The sequence below is a fragment of the Ursus maritimus genome, unplaced genomic scaffold (assembly GCF_017311325.1).
Source record: "Ursus maritimus isolate PB19 unplaced genomic scaffold, ASM1731132v1 scaffold_14, whole genome shotgun sequence".
NCBI classification, from domain to species: domain Eukaryota; kingdom Metazoa; phylum Chordata; class Mammalia; order Carnivora; family Ursidae; genus Ursus; species Ursus maritimus.
The window spans coordinates 47888514-47904852 of NW_024423786.1; the positions used below are offsets into that span (position 1 = coordinate 47888514).

General features: G+C 56.7%; 1 protein-coding gene across 3 annotated transcripts; it reads right to left on the reverse strand.

The window, feature by feature from the left end:
* Positions 1–231: 231 nt before the first annotated feature.
* Positions 232–16270, reverse strand: CC2D1A (coiled-coil and C2 domain containing 1A). Of its 3 annotated transcripts, none has more exons than XM_040629208.1 (29): positions 16022–16270; positions 14550–14685; positions 12832–12947; positions 12672–12737; positions 12267–12401; positions 11934–12168; positions 8342–8466; positions 7946–8018; positions 7732–7803; positions 7493–7623; positions 7342–7414; positions 6535–6668; positions 6069–6180; positions 5815–5987; positions 4944–5066; positions 4800–4858; positions 4593–4709; positions 3284–3357; positions 3151–3209; positions 2980–3031; positions 2767–2866; positions 2594–2684; positions 2146–2283; positions 1989–2053; positions 1352–1415; positions 1130–1256; positions 980–1056; positions 847–894; positions 232–741 (listed from the first exon to the last, which is right to left on the reverse strand). In XM_040629208.1, exons 1-29 carry the CDS (start codon positions 16079–16081, stop codon positions 721–723), a joined length of 2856 nt encoding a protein of 951 aa, XP_040485142.1. In that variant the 5' UTR covers positions 16082–16270; the 3' UTR covers positions 232–720. The 3 variants fall into 3 exon arrangements, with proteins under 3 accessions (XP_040485142.1, XP_040485141.1, XP_040485143.1); XM_040629207.1 differs by having other exon boundaries at positions 6069–6183; positions 16022–16269; XM_040629209.1 differs by having other exon boundaries at positions 1989–2050; positions 6069–6183; positions 16022–16268.
* Between the last annotated feature and the right edge of the window lie 69 nt (positions 16271–16339).

Below are 16339 nucleotides of genomic sequence, written 5' to 3' on the forward strand. Positions count from 1 at the left end.
AAATACGCCCAAGGCCACTGGCGACAGACACACAGGGCACGGCAGATGCCCCGAAGCAGCCCCGGGCCCTCACACGCATCCCTGCAGCAAGTATGTGAAGCGGACTCATCCTTCACAGGCACACGCCCCCCCCACAGCCCGCCCCCCTTTGCAGATACCTCGCCATCAGTCCCCGGGGGGACTGTGGGGAAGACCCAGCTAATCACAGAGGGTGGGAGCAAGAAACAAAGATAGGACAGAGGGAGCCAGGCGTGGCCCTGGCTGTTTTATTCCCTGTGTTAGCCCTGGGGAGCCAGCCAGGCTCTGGCTGACCTCAGCGGCTTCTTTGGGGTATGGGTGGGCTTCAGGGTTAAGGCTGGGGAGGGACAGGAAGTAAAGTGCTTGCAGGGGCCCTCGGGGCTTGGTCCTAGCTGCCCCCCACCTCCGGGACAGCCCAGGGGCCCGACACCCCAGGCTGTGCAAACGGGACTGTCCAGGGCCCACCCAGCCAGGCCTGGGCAAGGGGCACAAGCTGGCTGGTGGTACTATCCCCAGCGCCTCCTGCCAGGGAGGCTGTGGCCTGGTTGGGGGGACCCAGTGGGGGAATGTGTCCGTCTGGAGCCGACTGTCCGCTGATTGTCTGCTTGTCTGGTTCTCGGCTGTGGCTTTGTCCGCTCCTCCCAGTGCCGGGGCCTTGGGCCTGCTCCCCACTCTCCAGGAGCCGCCCGCCTGGCTGGGCCCTCACCTGTGGAGCCGCTGCAGCTGAGGGGGAGGCCACAGGGGTCAGGGGGTGCTCACGGCCACAGCCACACACACACACACACACACACACACACACACACACACACCCATACCCTGGCCACTCACCTCACTCTCTACCAGGTTCCGCCTGTACAGTGCCTCCTTTGCGGCCTCCTGGGGGCCGAGAGGTGGTCAGTGGGCCGCTACCGGCAGCCCCAACCCGCACCCCCTACACCCGGCCAGCCCTCACCCCGCTCACCCTGCTGCCGTCATTGCCCAGGCGCCTGGCAGCCTCCGTGTAGAACTGCAGCTGACGCTCCAGCTGGGCCACGTACTCTGATGGCGGGACCGGGTCAGGATGGGGATGGCTGCCCCACCCTCCCCCACGCACCCCTCCCCGAGACCCTACCCCTCCGGATGTGCGGGCCCCCCTGCTCCAGCTGTGCCCGCTGCCACTGGCTGCGTTGCAGGATGTCCTGGTACTGCTGGGCCACTTCCTGGGGCACTGGCCGCCGCGCCTGCCTGAGGGCCAGGATCTGGGGGGTGCAAAGCGGGGCACCGTGATGGCCCCGCCCGGGGGCTACAGAACCCCCAATCCTGCCCCCCCCAGCCCACCAGAGCAGGCACCCACCTTCCGTTCCAGACGCTCTTGGTCAAAGGCCAGCACGCTGAGGCTATGCAGGGGCCGTGCTGATCTACGGAGGTGGGAAAGGGTGAGGGGCAGCAAGGACCCCCGAGCCCTGACCCCATTAATTCGACAGACACACTGGGAACCCGGGAGTGGCAGGAGACAAGCCAGGCCCACCCTGCTGTTGCTGAGCCCGCAGCCAAGGGGGGGATGATGGCCGTACCCTCAGGCAACTGCAATGCCAGGTGGTCAGGGAAGGCTTCCTAGGGGAGGCCGCAGCCAAGCTGGGAGCCACAGGAGTCAGAGCTGGGCAGGAGCATGGGGGCCTAGCGGGTAGGGGTGCTCAGGGCAAGACCACAGAAAAGCCCAGAGGCCAGTAAAAACTAGGTGTAGGTAACCATGAACCAACAGGAGGAAGTGGGGAAAGGGAAGACTACTGGATATATTGACAACATCACAAAAGATCTTAAAAATCAGGCTGAGGAGTTAAAACTGGATGCTTCAGGAGAAGGGGAGGCAGGACACATTTTGGAGCATGGGAGAGACATGAGACAGTTTGTGCCCGATGGGAAATTGTCCAGGAGGGGCTGAGACGGGAAGAAGGGGCTTCTCTCCAGCATGGCTTGACCCAGCTACCTACCTGTTCCCTGGCTCCCTCGCAGGGGCAGGCACGGGAGGGGCCTTCCCTTTGGGCCCAGCAACCTGCTTCAGGGGACAGAACCAGTGTTGTGATCCCCGCCCCCTCCCCCCCAAGCCAAGCCTCCTTCCCTGGGGTCACTGATGGGCAGGAGTCTCACCGTGGCCACAGCTGCTGGCACAGGGTCGATGACCAGCCACCTCTCCGTTGTGGTCTCCAACTGCTGGGCTGTCAGTGGCTCCCGAATTCGGACCATCACCTCCAGCCGGCCCCCCGTGGGCCTGCGACCATCCAGGACCTGGGTGGAAATGAGGGGAAGCGCCTGAGAAGTGGGCAGTGGCTGGAGGCCCAGGGTTGGGATCAGGGGGAACCAGGGCGATTTCCAAAATATGAGCCCCTGGGTATGGCTGAGATATCGACTGGTCAGAATGGAGCAGAGTGCTGGGACTATTTAGGGTTGGGAAGTAGGGAGGTCTGGGACTCCCCGGGGGAGGGGTTGGGTCAGCAGAGGAGACCCTTGGGAGGCCCAGGGCCCGTAGGAAGCATTTGAGTCACGTTAAATGTGACAGAGCCGCCCTGGAGCCTTCGGACAAATGGCCACATCTCACCTCAAGGATCTCCCGGACCTCGCATGCGGTCTCCAGGGCATCCAGCTTGAGTTGGGCTGTGCCCAGCACCCGGTCAGTCTTGAACAGCCCCCTGTGTGTGTATGAAGGGGACAGGATGGTTGGCCCAGGGCAGCTCCCCCTCCCCCAGAGTCCACCTGGCACCCCCAGCTCACCCCTTGTGGACCACTTCAAATTTGATGCCTTTGGTCTGGATGGCCCTTCGGAAGCCTCGGTGGCTGCGATTGATACAGAGTTTGAACTGCTCCTTGAACTCTACTCGGGGAATGAGGACGGGGCAGGCGAAGAGGAAAGAGAGAAAGGTCAGGCTATGGGCTCGCGTTCTCGCTGCAAGGGGTTGGGCTGCCTCCCGCCTCCGCTCAGCTCACCGGGGGAGTCTGTGTTCTTAATCACACTGGTCTTGTCTTTCTGAGCTTCTTCCTGCAGCCAAACAGGAGGCAGGAAAACTTGGGGGCTGGGGCCTCCCCTGGACCCCTGCCCACCCACTCACTCCCAGCCCGATGAGGTTGGAGCCCGTCCCTCCTCGGCTCTCCACATACCACATTGGGATAGGGGAAGTCAAACCGAACAAAGACATCCAGGTCGCTGGGAGACAGCCCTGTGGGCAGACAAGGGTCAGAGCTGGGCAGAGAGGCAGTCCCACAGCCCCGACCCCAGCCTGCCGCCCCTCACCTGGGGGTGTGGGCAAGTTGATCCCCTTCACGATGAAGAGAAGCATGTCGTTGCTGCTGAGGTCGGGGAAGATCCTTCCGGGCGGGCAGGTGGGGAGACAGAGGCACATCAGCTCCAATGCCTGCCCGCCTCTCTGCCCTCGGCGGGGCCACGGAACAAACCCCTCGCTGGCCTTTATCGGCTCCTGGGCTCCAGTTTTAGAATCAGACAGACTGGAAGTTCTTTGTCCAGTTCTGCCAATGGCTTATTTTTGAGACCTTTTTTCAGTCTGCACGGATCTATTTGGGACCTGCTTCGCCCCAGCTGGTGGCCTCCCTGCCGGGGGAGCTTTCCTTCATTTGACATTTCTGGGGTCCCTAATATTCATCATCCAGTGCCCCAGCTGCTTTGCGGTCTTCTTTATTTGCTTCTTCTGACATTTCTCGAGCACCTGCCATGTACCAGCGAGTGCCCTAGCTGCTGGGGGACCTGCCCTTCATTTAGCAATATTTCTGGAACCCCTACTACGTGTCTGCCGGTGTCCTCGCTGCTGGGGACATGGAAGTAAGTGAGACAGACCCTATTCGTGTGCTCATGGAACCCAAGCTAGCTGAGTGAACAGAGAACCAATGAATATATAAATAGAGAAACAAAGCAATCCTGCAGAGAACTAAAATAGGGGAGAGGGGGGTGCACCCAGGAGGGGCTGCTGCAGACAGAGTGGTCAAGGAGGGCCTCTCAAAGGAGGTGACATCATAGGTGATTCTGGATGCTGGGAAGGTGCTGCTACATGGAGACCTGGGGAAGAGGGTCTAGGCAGAGGAAACAGCCAGCGCAAAGGCCCCAAATAGGAACATGGTTGGTCTGAGAGACCAAAAAGAGGCCTGTGTGGCAGGAGGTGAGCGAAATGGGGACAGTGGGTGGAGATGAGGTGATGGGGAGCCGGGGTGACGGGTGTGGCTTATCCTAGGTTATTGCTGTCACTGCACCTAACCTTGTCTATAAATGGGAAAAGTGACCCCAATTCCCTGGGGTGTGGGAAGGCTTGAAAGGAGCAGGACCAACAACAACCATCCCAAGGGCTCGCCCAGGCCTTGGGACAAGGCCCATCTCTGCACTCACTAGATCTTCCCCAGTTTCCAACATGTCACTGTCAACACCCCATCACCATCCTTCACTTGCACCTCACAGCTGCCTCAGGACCCTTGCATATACTGTGCTTTCACCACCCAACCAAACTCTCCCCCAGAGGCAAGTCCTCCACTGGCTTCTGGGGAGTGCAACCCCTTCTCTGAAGGGGCATTTTGGCCAAGGGGCATCAGGGCCTTACTTGATGACGCTGAAGGTTCTCTGCTCAAAGCGAGCAGTGGGAGTGGGGAGACCCCGGGCGAACGCCTGCTTCAGGATCTCCATGCTCCGCTTACAGTCCTCTGCCAGCTTCTCAAATCTGCCATTGAGAGAGCCCTGCTCAGGTCCCTAGTCCCAGGGGTGGTCTGGGGGTGCAAATGTCTGGCAGGATGCGGATAGGGGCACTTACTTGCTGGTTTCAGCAATGTTGCCCAGGTGGGTGAACTGGTTAGAGTGGTTCAGGCACATCTGAAGAGCAGGAGACAGTGAGGGGAGGGATGGGGGGCCATGACCCTGAGGGAGGCCCGCAGAACCGTGCTAGGGGCCACCTCACCTCGTGCTGCTGCCTTATGAGCTTGGTGAGTTCGCCGTAGCGCCGGGCAGACTCCTGAGACAGACCTGGGCCAGGCCGCTGGACCAGAGAGAAGTCGTCCTTGTTGACGGGGGCGGGTGGCACCTGGGAAGACAAGGCTCATGGGGAGGGGCCTGCTGGTCATTAACGAACAGGCCCACCCACGGAAATATCAGCCCTCCTTGGAGAGGCCTTCCTGGACCACTGTTTTGTCCCTGCCCTGGACTTTCTTCTTCCCCAAGGTGAAAAGTGGTGCAAAGAGAAAAGTGGATGGTCATTTCCAAAGTGGCAGCATCTATTAGCTGTCTCCGCCAAATGTGATCCTTACCCTCTCTTCCCTAGTAATGGAGTTCTGGCTAGGCACACAGCCAAGAGACTACATGTCCCAGCATCCCTTGCAGCTCGTACAGCCGCATCCCTTGCAGCTAGGTACAGCCATGTGATTCAGCTCTGGCCAGGGGAAGGCTAGCAGAAGTCATGGCACACCAGGGCCCTTCTTTTAAAGGAAACTGCTTGCCTTGCCCTTTCTTTCTCTCGCATCTTCCCACGGACTAAATGCAGACAGGGCATCTACCCCCTCTGACCACATGGACAAAGATGACCTCCTGGGGCGTGGCAGAGCAACAAGATGGAAAGAACCCGAGCCCTGGAGGGCTTTGTCTTTCAGAGCCCAGACTGCCCCGAGCCTTACATGCAAGAAATATGTGTCTGTCTTCTTTTAGCCACAATCTTAGGGGGACCTATTTGTTATAGCAGCTTTACCTGGACCCTAATATACTCCCAGTCACATGGCTAAGTGGCCAGAGCCCCATGGGTGGGTGCCTGGGAAGTCCAGCAGGCCTAGAGAGTTCACCTTAGTGATGTCCACAGGCAGCCCGTTGCGTGAGGCCTCCAGCATGGGCTCCAGCCCCTTGGCCTGGCGCAGGTGCATTTTGGCACCCTCTACATCATTCTTCTGCTTGGCTCGCAGCGCGGCCTGCAGGAGCTGCTTCTTGCGGCCCTCCAGGAAGGCCAGCTGCTGCTGGGCTGTGGGTACAGGGGTGTCGACAGGTGCTGCCCAGACCACGGCCAGGCAATGGGCAGCCAGGGAGGGGAGGGCATACCTACCTCTGGTGGAGGTGCCCTTAGGTGCTGTTTTGGCTGCTGGGGTGGAGCCTGACTGGGGTGCCCTTGAGGGTGGGGCCTTGGGCTGGACCGTGGGGGCCGGAGGGCTGGTGGGCTGCTGAGGGATGGAGAGGAAGTCAGAGCTCTCCCAGGGCCTGCAGTGGTTCTACTCCCCAAAGGATCAGGGCCTGATGCTGACAACAGGGACTGTCCTAGTTTCTGTTTCCTCAGCACTGAACGCAACCTATGGTCCCATTCTCGTTGAATCTTTGCACCGACCCTGGGAGACAGAGACTGCCACCATGCCCACTTTACAGATGAGGAGACAGGATCAGAGAGCAAAATGACCTGCCCGTGGCCACACAGCCGGGAAGAGGCATGGCGGGGATAAGGCCAGTTCTTCCCTGCTGTCAGGGCTCTGCTTTGCTGCCACTCCCCTGCCTCACCCCAAGACCCCAGCCCCTCACACCTTCTTAGGTTCCTCATCCTCTTCATCCTCTGGGCCTTCATCCTGGTTGGCCAGCTTCATGGCAGTTTCCAGGACCCCCACCAGGCTCTGCTGGGTGGGCTCCGTAGCCTCCAGGCCCTGGATGGGGGGAAAGCCTGGGCGGCCAGTCAGGGCCCAGTCAGAAGGGAGGGACCCGCGCCATTATGGTGGAGACGTGGGTTCCTCCCCCTCCTAAGTAGCCTCAGGGCTTTGGATATACTTTGAATCCAGGAAGGAGCTCCTCCTGGTTCTGTGTAGACACCAGATCATTCCAACCTCCCTCTTGCATCTTGGTGCCTCTGGGCCTTGACCAGATTCCAACAAGCACATACTAGGTGAGGTGGGGTACTGGGCACAAGAGGTGGTCACAGGCCTGGAGGGATTCCCAGGGGACCAAGGTGCTAAGTGATAACTGCTCTCCCGGGGGACACACAGGCAGCTCTGAGAACCCAGAGGAGACCGCCAACCCCCTGGGAGGCTGAGTAGGTATGTGTAAAGCTGAGAGCTGATGACTAGGAGACAGTGAGCTGAATGAAGAAGAAATAGAGGGATCAGATGATGGTGGGCTGATGAACAGATTCTCCAAATAACCCCCCCTGATTTTTAGTGTCTGCCAATTTCCATGGTATAAACACTCCTATTATGACCCGACTTTAAGTTACCAATTATCTAACAAGTTTGCAGAATTCCTGAATGCGTAGCAAAGAGCTCCCCGGGCCTGTACCATCCGAAGGAACAGCAGCTACAAAGGCGCAGAGGCCAGAGGGCTGGGGGAGGGGCAGTGCCTACCTGGGGGCACCGGCAGCTCAGCCACATCTACTGCTCGGCCAGCCTTGTGGGCTCGGATGGCATCTTGGTATTGCTGCAACGGACACAGTATTAGGGCTACCTGGGCCAGGTCTCCAGGGGCTGTCTACCTGCCCACTAGGCCCCCACGCACCTTGACAATGCGCTCGTGCATGCGAGCCTTCCGCTGGTCCCCTTTGGCCTTGGCCTGGGCTGCAGCCATGTGGTATCGCTCCATCCGCTGCTCCAGTGCCTCCAGGAGAGTCCACGGAGGTGGGGGAACCTCTGGGGCAGACAGGGGTGGCGGGAGGCAGAGGGGCCACGTTAAGAGTCTTGGGAAGGAGAGACTGTCTTGCCCTGGTCTGCCCGCCACACAGGGTTCCAGGAGCCTACCTGGCATGGAGGGCACTGTGGTGGGAGTTGGAGGCTGTGGTGGTGGTGATGGTGGGTCTGGGGGCAGCTGGTCTGAGGGCAGAGAGGTCCAGTCCATGAGGGGCTTGCTTGGGCACCCCCCCACCCCAGGCTGGTGTGGCCTGAGGGGGTTCCCAGGTGACCAGTGAGGGTGGCAGCATCAAGTCCTGAAGGGTGAGCAGGGTAGGGTTCTCACCAGGGGGAGGTGGCAGGCGGGACAGGTCCACAGGCTCCCCCCGGCTGAGGGCCTCCAAGACGGCATCGAAGCTCTGAGAGAAAGAGCAGGGGAGGCGGCTGCAGCTAGGGACCAGGACCCTGTGGGGAGCCTCTGTGCCCTGCCATTTGACAGGGGACTCCCAGCTCTATCCATTCCTCTGCACCATCTCGTTTAAGCCCCTTCCAAAATTTATGCCCACTTCACAGAGAGGGTAAACTGGGGTTTTAAGAGATACAGCAGACTACAGCTCTAGAGCGACTAAGAGCCAGGATTCCAGTTTGGGCGTGACCGCAGAGCTCCTGCTCTTTGCCACCATGCAAAGTCGGAAGCATCCTGTCTTCTCCCCCCTGACCCCGTCTGCCCGTCTGGACGCACCTTGGCCACGCGGAAGTGTCTGGCAGCAGTGGCAGTATCTCCCTGTTGCTTGGCATGGAGGGCAGCCAACTTATATTCACGCTGGCGGCTCTGCACCTGGGCCAGGGGGCCAGGGCTGCAGGGACCTGGAAGGGGGAACAGCGTATGAACCATTTCCCTTTCTTTCTTTCTTTCCTTTCTTTCCTTTCTTTTCTTTCTTTCTCTCTCTCCTTCCTTCCTTTCTTTTTCTTTCTTTTCTTCTTTTCTTTGCTTTTTTTTTTTTAAGACTTTACGTATTTATTTTAGAGAGAAAAAGAGAGGGGAGAGGGTCAAGGGGAAGGGAGAGGGACAAGCAGACTCCATGCTGAGCGCTCGATCTCGTGTGGGGCTGGATCTCATGACCCTGAGATCTTGACCTGAACTGAAACCAAGAGTCAGACACTTAACCAACTGAGCCACCCAGGTGCCCCTGAACCAGTTCTATTTAATCCTCACAACGAAGACTGTTCTTTAGGTCCATCTTACGGATGTGAGAACAAGGCTCAGAGGGGAGGCTGCCTCCCCGAGGTCACAGCCTGAAGATGGTGTGGCAGGCACTCAAGCCCAGGACTCGCGGTCTCCGGAGCCACTGCTGTTTGGCCCCTAAGAGAATTTTGGAAAACTTACGTACCCTTACGCAATTTTAAGCTGGCGTCTGAAAGTTTTTGTCTGAAGTTTCAAAAGTGGCCACTGTTGTTATTCCCACTGCCTTGCAAGTAATTGACATTCACAAAAGAAAACGATCACATCACTTTTTAAAAATCTAATGTACGTTAATTACCATGGTGATTTGAAACTTACCAATACTCACTTTTTTTTTTTTTTTTTAAGTAAGCTCTACCCCCAACGTGGGGCTTGAACTCATGACCCTGAGATCAAGAGTCACATGCTCAATGGACTGAGCCGGCCAGGCGCCCCTTCATTTATTTTTTTAATTGTGGCAAAATACACATGGAATTCACCATCTTTTTAAAAAGATTTTATTTATTTATTTGACAGAGAGAGAGCACAAACAGGGGGAGCAGCAGGTAGAGGGAAAGGGAGACGTAGGCTCCCTGCTGAGCAGAGAGCCAGATGCGGGGCTCGATCCCAGGACCCTGAGATCATGACTTGAGCTGAAGGCAGACGCTTAACCGACTGAGCCACCCAGGCGCCCCTGAAATTCACCATCTTAACCGTTTCTAAGTATACAGTTCAGTGGCATTCAGTTGACCCTTGAACAATGTGGGGGTTAAGGGTGCCAACACCCCTTCCCGCCACACAGTTGAAAATCTACTTTGACTCCCCCAAAACTTCACTATTATAGCTTACTGTTGACCGGAAGCATTACCAACAATAAAGGCACTTGACCTACATGTTTTGTATGTTACGTGCATTATACACCATGTTCTCATAATAAAGCAGGCCAAAGAAATTGGTACTAGGAGGGGCGCCTGGGTAGCGCAGTCGTTAGGCGTCTGCCTTCGGCTCAGGGCGTGATCCCAGCGTTCTGGGATCGAGCCCCACATCAGGCTTCTCTGCTAGGAGCCTGCTTCTTCCTCTCCCACTCCCCCTGCTTGTGTTCCCTCTCTCGCTGTCTATAAATAAATAAAATCTTAAAAAAAAAAAAAAGAAATTGGTACTAGGAAAGCCACAAGGAAGAGAAATACAGTGTTGTACTGTGTTTATCAAAAGAAATAGTGACCCGCTCAGTTCAAAGCTGCGTTGTTCAAGGGTCAACTGTAAATGTGGGTGCTCGAAAGCCTTTTCTCGACCACCCTATGGTACATTTGTGCAACCAAAATCCATCCCTGCAGTGCGTTGCCAAAGTGAGGAAGCAGAGTTAAGCTTCTTTTCAAAGAGTGTGTTAGTTACAGTATCAAATAACACAGTTCAATAGGTTTTCAGGGGAAGTGTCTCTAAACTGAAAGCAATCCGGGCAATTTTGGGTATAAAAAAACACGGGGTAATAGATACACCACCCAGGGTCCACAGATCCTAGAAACACCTGGAAAGCTGCCATGCATTGTACTTTCTCAGACTCACAACTGCACCTAGAGCTTCAAGTTTAGGTGTAATTGCCTGAAAAGGTGTCCGTAGGTTGAGGCAAAACACCTTGACATTTGCTTGGTTTTATGTCCCATCACTGCAAGTCTCTGAGTTAAGAAAATGTTCTTCCGGGTTGAAGCACTGGTATGACGAGCACGCAACTGAGCAAAGCCGAAACATGTCAAGCTTCTGGATAAAGAATTTTTATAGACCAAGAGTAAACTTTTATGAGCAAGGTACCTCTTGTTGACATGGTCGGGGCTGGGTCCCCCCTCTACCAATTAACTCCTGTTTTCCGGTTTATTCTTTCCCAACTTCCCTGTTTTCTTTTTTTAAAGCATAAAGAAACCTGCTTCACACCAACAAACAGATGGCAAGAGGCGGAGTCTTGTCATCACCCTGTCGGGGGATCCCCTGAACCCCTGCCAACCTACATGCCAAAACCCCATCGTGAGAAACGTTCTGGTGATTTCAGCAGAGAACTTCAGGTGATTATTTCCCACAATCCTCCTTGACCTTTGCCAAAACAACAGCTTAGAAACCAGTCTGGCTGAGGTAAGGTTTAGACCGGCTGTTTACCTTCTCGACCAGGCCAGCCCAGTTTTAAGGGTCTCTTTGGTTCACTCGGGGAGTGTCTGCCTCTGGGGCAGAGCCTGTGTTGATATTCTAGAAGGGGGGGAGGCACTCCTTTCCCGTAGTGGGAGGAGGGCGGCCCGAGAAGGGAAACCTCTTGGGAGGTTGGAAAACCTCCAGCAGGTGAGTTTTAGGAGAGAAGACAGACAAGCTGAGGGCTTGGAAGTTATCCACTTACAACTCTCTGTGTGAGAATGGGAGCCCGCGAAAGGAGCAGGGCTCTGACGCACGCTGCAACATTACCCTAAGTGAAAATAGTGAATAAGGACAAATAGCGTGTGGTTCTACTTACACGAAATAGCTAGGAGAGGCAAATTCACAGACAGAGAGCAGATGGTGGCAGCCAGGGGCTGGGGGGAGGGAGAATGGGGAGTTAGTGTTCCGTGGGGCAGAGTTTTGGTTTGGGGTGATGCAAAATCTTTGGAAAAAGATGGAGGTAGTGGTTGCACAACACTGCGAATGTGCTACACGCCGCTCAGTTAATTACACACTGCAAGACGGTTACAACGGCCAAGGTTACGTTATATCTATTCTACCACCACGCGCACAAAAAAGGCATTGCTGAACTCCAGAGGCACAAGGACCTAGGAAAGGGAGGGGTGTTAAGAATATCTAACACACGGGGTGCCTGGGTGGCTCACTTCGTTAAGCGTTCGGCTCCTGATTTCAGCTCAGGTCATGATCTCCGGGCTGTGGGACTGAGCTCCGCGTTGGGCTCCGTGCTCAGCGTGGAGTTGGGATTCTCTCTGTTCCTCTCCCCCTGCCCCTCCCCCTGCTTGCATGGGCTCAATAAATAAATGAATGAATGAATAAATATCTAATGAATGAATGAGTCAGCACCTCCACAAAATGGCCAACTGCTGACTACAACCCCCGCAAATCCCATGTCAGCCCAGCCCTGCCCTAGGCCTACCTGGAGGAAGCTGGGGCTTAGCCAAGCCTATGGATGTGGCTGGAGCAGAGGAAGGAGGGCCTTCAACCATGACCCTGGGCTCTGGGACCGGCTGGTTTGCAGAGGCCGGCTGGGTGGGTGCCGCCGTGTGGCTGGGCGTGGCTGCTGGGCCCTTCCCCACTGCCACAGGTGGTGGGATGTCCCCTTCATCAATGGTGTTACCCTTCCGGACAGAGGCCAGCAGGTTTTCAAGTGTCTGAGAGCAGGTGTGAAAGCGGTTTTTAGAGGAGCCTGGAGCCGGGTGCAGTGGCCAGTGGTAGGGTCCCAGCACCCTCCCGTCACCTGCCCGCTCACCTTAAGCCCCCGGTCGTAGCGCCGCATCTTGGCACCATCTCCAGCTTGCCTAGCGCTTTCGATCGCTGTCTGGTAGAGAGCCAGCCTCTCCTGCAAGGTGGCCTCCACCCCTGGGCTGGGGGCTGTGGCCTTCAGCTGCAGGAGGGACCGGGGCATGGCCTGGGTGGTGACCCCACCTGAGCTCTCCCCAAGAGCTCCCTTGTCAAGTGCCTCCCACACACCAGGCATGTTGCCCCTGGGCCAGCTGTCCCCACCCCACCCTACCCCACCCCCGCCAAGCAGAAATCATCATCCCCATTTCCCGGTGCAGGGAACTGGGTCTCAGAGGTGTCATGCCACCTGCGCAAGGTAACATGGCTGAGGCCTCGAACTCTGGCCTATGGAGAGCAGGTTGCTGGGCTATACCTGAGCCACAGGAGGGTGGGACTCCACAGTCTTCTGCTCCTCCCCAAGGACCTCGTTTAGCTCTGCCTGCAGGGGCACACGGCCACGGGCCAAGCATGAGGGCCCGCTGGATGGTGCAATGACAGCGTGGGAGGCCCCCCGCCTTGCCCTGGGTGCTCACCAGCAGGTCATCATCAGCCTCCACATCCTCCTCGTCTGTACCCTCATCCTCACCTTCATCCGGGTCTCTCATGCACAAGCTGGCCATCTTCTCAATGGCCTCCATGGGCAGGGGGCCTGGCGGCAGGGAGAGGCCCCAGCTGGACGGGGATCCCTCAAGAGTCCCCAGCCTCCCATCCGTTACCCATGGCCCCAAAGACTAGGGCAGCATGTCCCCTTCTTGGCCCTTCCATGGCACTCCACGGCCCTCGGGCCCACCAGGTATGATCCTGATCCCCGCAGATCTCGCCCACCTTGTCTCTTCCTTATGGAGCCCGACTTGGCACCCCGGCTCCGCAGCTTTCTCGCTTTGGAGCCCTGGGCAAGTCTTGCCCTGTCTGGGACTCAGTCTTCCCATTAGACCAGGACAACAGTTTCTCCCTCACAGGTGGATCGTGGGAACTAAAGCTAAATGAAGCTCGAGCATAGCACGTGGTCAGCATTTTGTTATCTGAGTTATTCTCATTATTTGCATTAGGCATGTTCTATAAAACTGCCATCAGTGCTGACTTAGTGCACACTGGACCATTGCCCCTCGAGGAAATACAAGGTGAGGGTCCCATGAGCCTCTGGGCAGCACATTTTTGTCAACCAGTCATACCCTTGCCTGCTGTGAGCTTCTACCTCATGATGCCTTTTCAAGTATATATTGTTGATTTGGTAACGTTGAACTCAAGGCCAACAGCAGCACTGTAACTCCTGCCTGAATGAAGCTCACCTGTTGGGTCTTTTCTCCATAAGACACAGCACAGCCCTCTTGCTCTCCGAAACATGAGACAGCACTAAGCCCTACCCTTGGGAGCATCTTGAAGAGCAAAATCACCAACAGAAAGCACCAAAATGAGAAAAAAGTGCAGCTTTACACAGACCGTGGAAAGGACACTTGTTTATGGCACACCGCGGGACAAGAAGGCGGAGTGGCATCTCGCTTCGCCTCGGCTGGGAGCATGTATGTCGAGTGACTCCAACTCCTGGCAGCTCTGTGCATGCCCGCCGAGAACTGCAAAAGCTCCCCAAGTATTGATCTGGGTGCCCGCAGGTGAATTCACAAATATGGAATCCATCGATAATGAGGACTGACTGAATTAGCTGAAAAGTATAAAGGTTCCTTCCGTTTGCCCTTGGAGCTCCAGTCCCACTGCCCATTACAGAGTTGCAGGCCCCTGCCACCTCCCCTACGGGGCTTTTGCAGGTGCTGCGGCCTCTCCCAAAAATGCTCCCCAGCTCTTCACCTGGCCTTCCTTACTGTGGGTGCCTCTTGCGGGCATCTGGCCCTAGCTCACAGGTCTCTCCCATCGCTCTGGGCTTCCCTCATCCCAGCCCTCAGCACGGGACGCAAGCCGGAAGAAATGCTAGACCCTGTGTGAAGTGTTTTACAAACACTGGAAGAATAACTCTTGTGATGAAGTGCAGTCATTGTTCCCATTTTACGAATGGGGAGACTGAGGCCCACACAGATGCTGGGACTCATCAAGTCACACAGCCAGTAAGCGGCAGAGCTGGGATTTGAACACTCACCCTGGGTCCACAGTTGATCACTTAAAGCCTTACCCAGGCTGTGGGTTCCAGGAGGGCAAAGACCTTCTCTGTCTCCTTTCCTCCTTCTCCCCAGGGTCCAGCGCTGAGCCCTGCCCACAGCAGGAGCTCAGAAAATGTTCAGGGGTGTGTTGAAAGTCTCACCTTTGCCTTTGACCTTTTCCAGGACTTGGGGCTGGCCCCCAACCAAGGCCAAGAACTCGGCCTCCAGTTCCTCATTGGTAACTCCATCCTCAGGGATCATCAGGCCGTCTGGGGAGAAGTCAACCAGCAGGCCCAGCTGAGGGAAGAGCAAGGGTTCAGTCAGACCTCGGAATGCACCCCACTTGGTCAGAGGCAGCCAGGACGGACCCAGAGTTCCCTTAGGAGGAAGGAAACCCAGACCTCCTGGGGAAAGTCATTTTCCCTGAGGAGTGCCAGGAGGCTGAAACGGGCTCAGAATGCAACAGGTGTCCCAGGATGGGCTGGGCCTTCTGGCATAGATCAACACACTGGGCAAAGGGCAGGCAGAGACCCTGCTCCCTGCTCTGAGCCCACGCCCATGATGTGCTGCTGACCAAGTTCAGTGGGAAAAGCAGGCCCTACACCTTGCCCAAAGCAAAGCCACTCTGCACATCTGGGCTTCTCCTTCCAGCACACTCAGCAGTGGGGGCCACGAAGGAGGTTCCAAGAGCAAATAGAAGCCCGGAAAACAACACAGAAGTTGAAAGCGGGGTTTTCATTGTGTAACAGACCTGTTTCAAGACCAATCGTGATGTGATAATATTATGTTGAACTATACAAAATTGCCTTTTCTGTGGGTCAAAATGGGCAATTATGTATGGCTCCTTTTAATAGTAATAACGAGGTTACACTTATTGAGGACTATGTTCTAGCACTTTCCATAAACTGTCTCAATGAATTTTCACAACTGTCCTGTGACTTAGGGACTGTTAGGGCCTCCATTTTACAGATGAGGAATCTGAGGAGTAAGAGCTGTGAAGCCGAGGGTCCAAGGTACAGAGGCCAGCAGGGAACTCCAGGCTGGCCAGACGCTAATACCCCGGCACTAAGCTATGTCCTGGGGTTCTTCCATCAAAGCTGATGGAATCAAACTCTCCAGGTGCCTGGGGCAGAGGAGATGCAGGAGGGAAAGGAGGTCCAGACACAGTCCCATGGGCTCATGGCCGCAGCTCTGGATTTGCTCTTAGCTCTGGCCAAGCTGTTAATCCCTATGACCTTGGGAAGCTGTCTTCACCTCTCTGGGCCTCAGTGTCCTCATCTGTACAGTGGGGATAAAAAGAGTCTGACTTGGCCTGGCTGATGCGAGGTTCCATGCGTGTTCAGGCCAGGAGTGCAGTAACTATCCTTATCCCAGGTCCGAGGCCTTCCCCTCCCAAACTGGAGAGTCTGCGGCAACAGGTGGCCCTGAGCCCAGGGCGGGGCGCCAAGAGCTGAGGAGCTGGGGAGCAGGGGCCAGCAGGCCGCACTTGGGGGACAGAACCTCATCTGGAGGGCAGGGACCCGGGCTCACCAGGGGGTGGTGATCTGGTTCCCCTGGGGGGTGGGGCCCTCCCCTGAACCTGAGATAGGGGTGAGTAGGGTTCCGTAGGCGAGGCCGTGGGGTACAGACTCACCTGGCGGGCAGCGGCGGCACCTCGGCCTGGGGGTCCCGGGGGTCCCTTCCTCTTGTGCATCTTCCAGGCTGGATGCCCGGACCACTGGCCACCTCGCCTGGCCTTGCCCTGCCTCCTCCCCCGGGGCCTATCGCCGCGCACGCGCACTTCCTGAGCCACACGCCCCTCGTTGGCGCCCCGCGACCGCTGACCCCGCGCCCTCGCCCCCCAGGGTGACCGCCTCACTTCCGCCTCGGCCCTCCGGCTCCGCGGCACCGGAGCGCAGCCACTGGACTTGCTGGGCCCGCCGCGCTGAAACTACAACTCCCGGCCGGCAGT

Excerpts from the sequence above, each read along its gene's own strand:
- CC2D1A (XM_040629207.1), bottom strand. The coding sequence starts at position 16,081 with ATGCACAAGAGGAAGGGACCCCCGGGACCCCCAGGCCGAGGTGCCGCC. Across the intron at positions 8,467-11,933 it reads TAAGCCCCAGCTTCCTCCAG|GTCCCTGCAGCCCTGGCCCC; the intron begins GTAGGCCTAGGG and ends TCCCCCTTCCAG. Across the intron at positions 895-979 it reads TGGGCAATGACGGCAGCAGG|GAGGCCGCAAAGGAGGCACT; the intron begins GTGAGCGGGGTG and ends CTCGGCCCCCAG.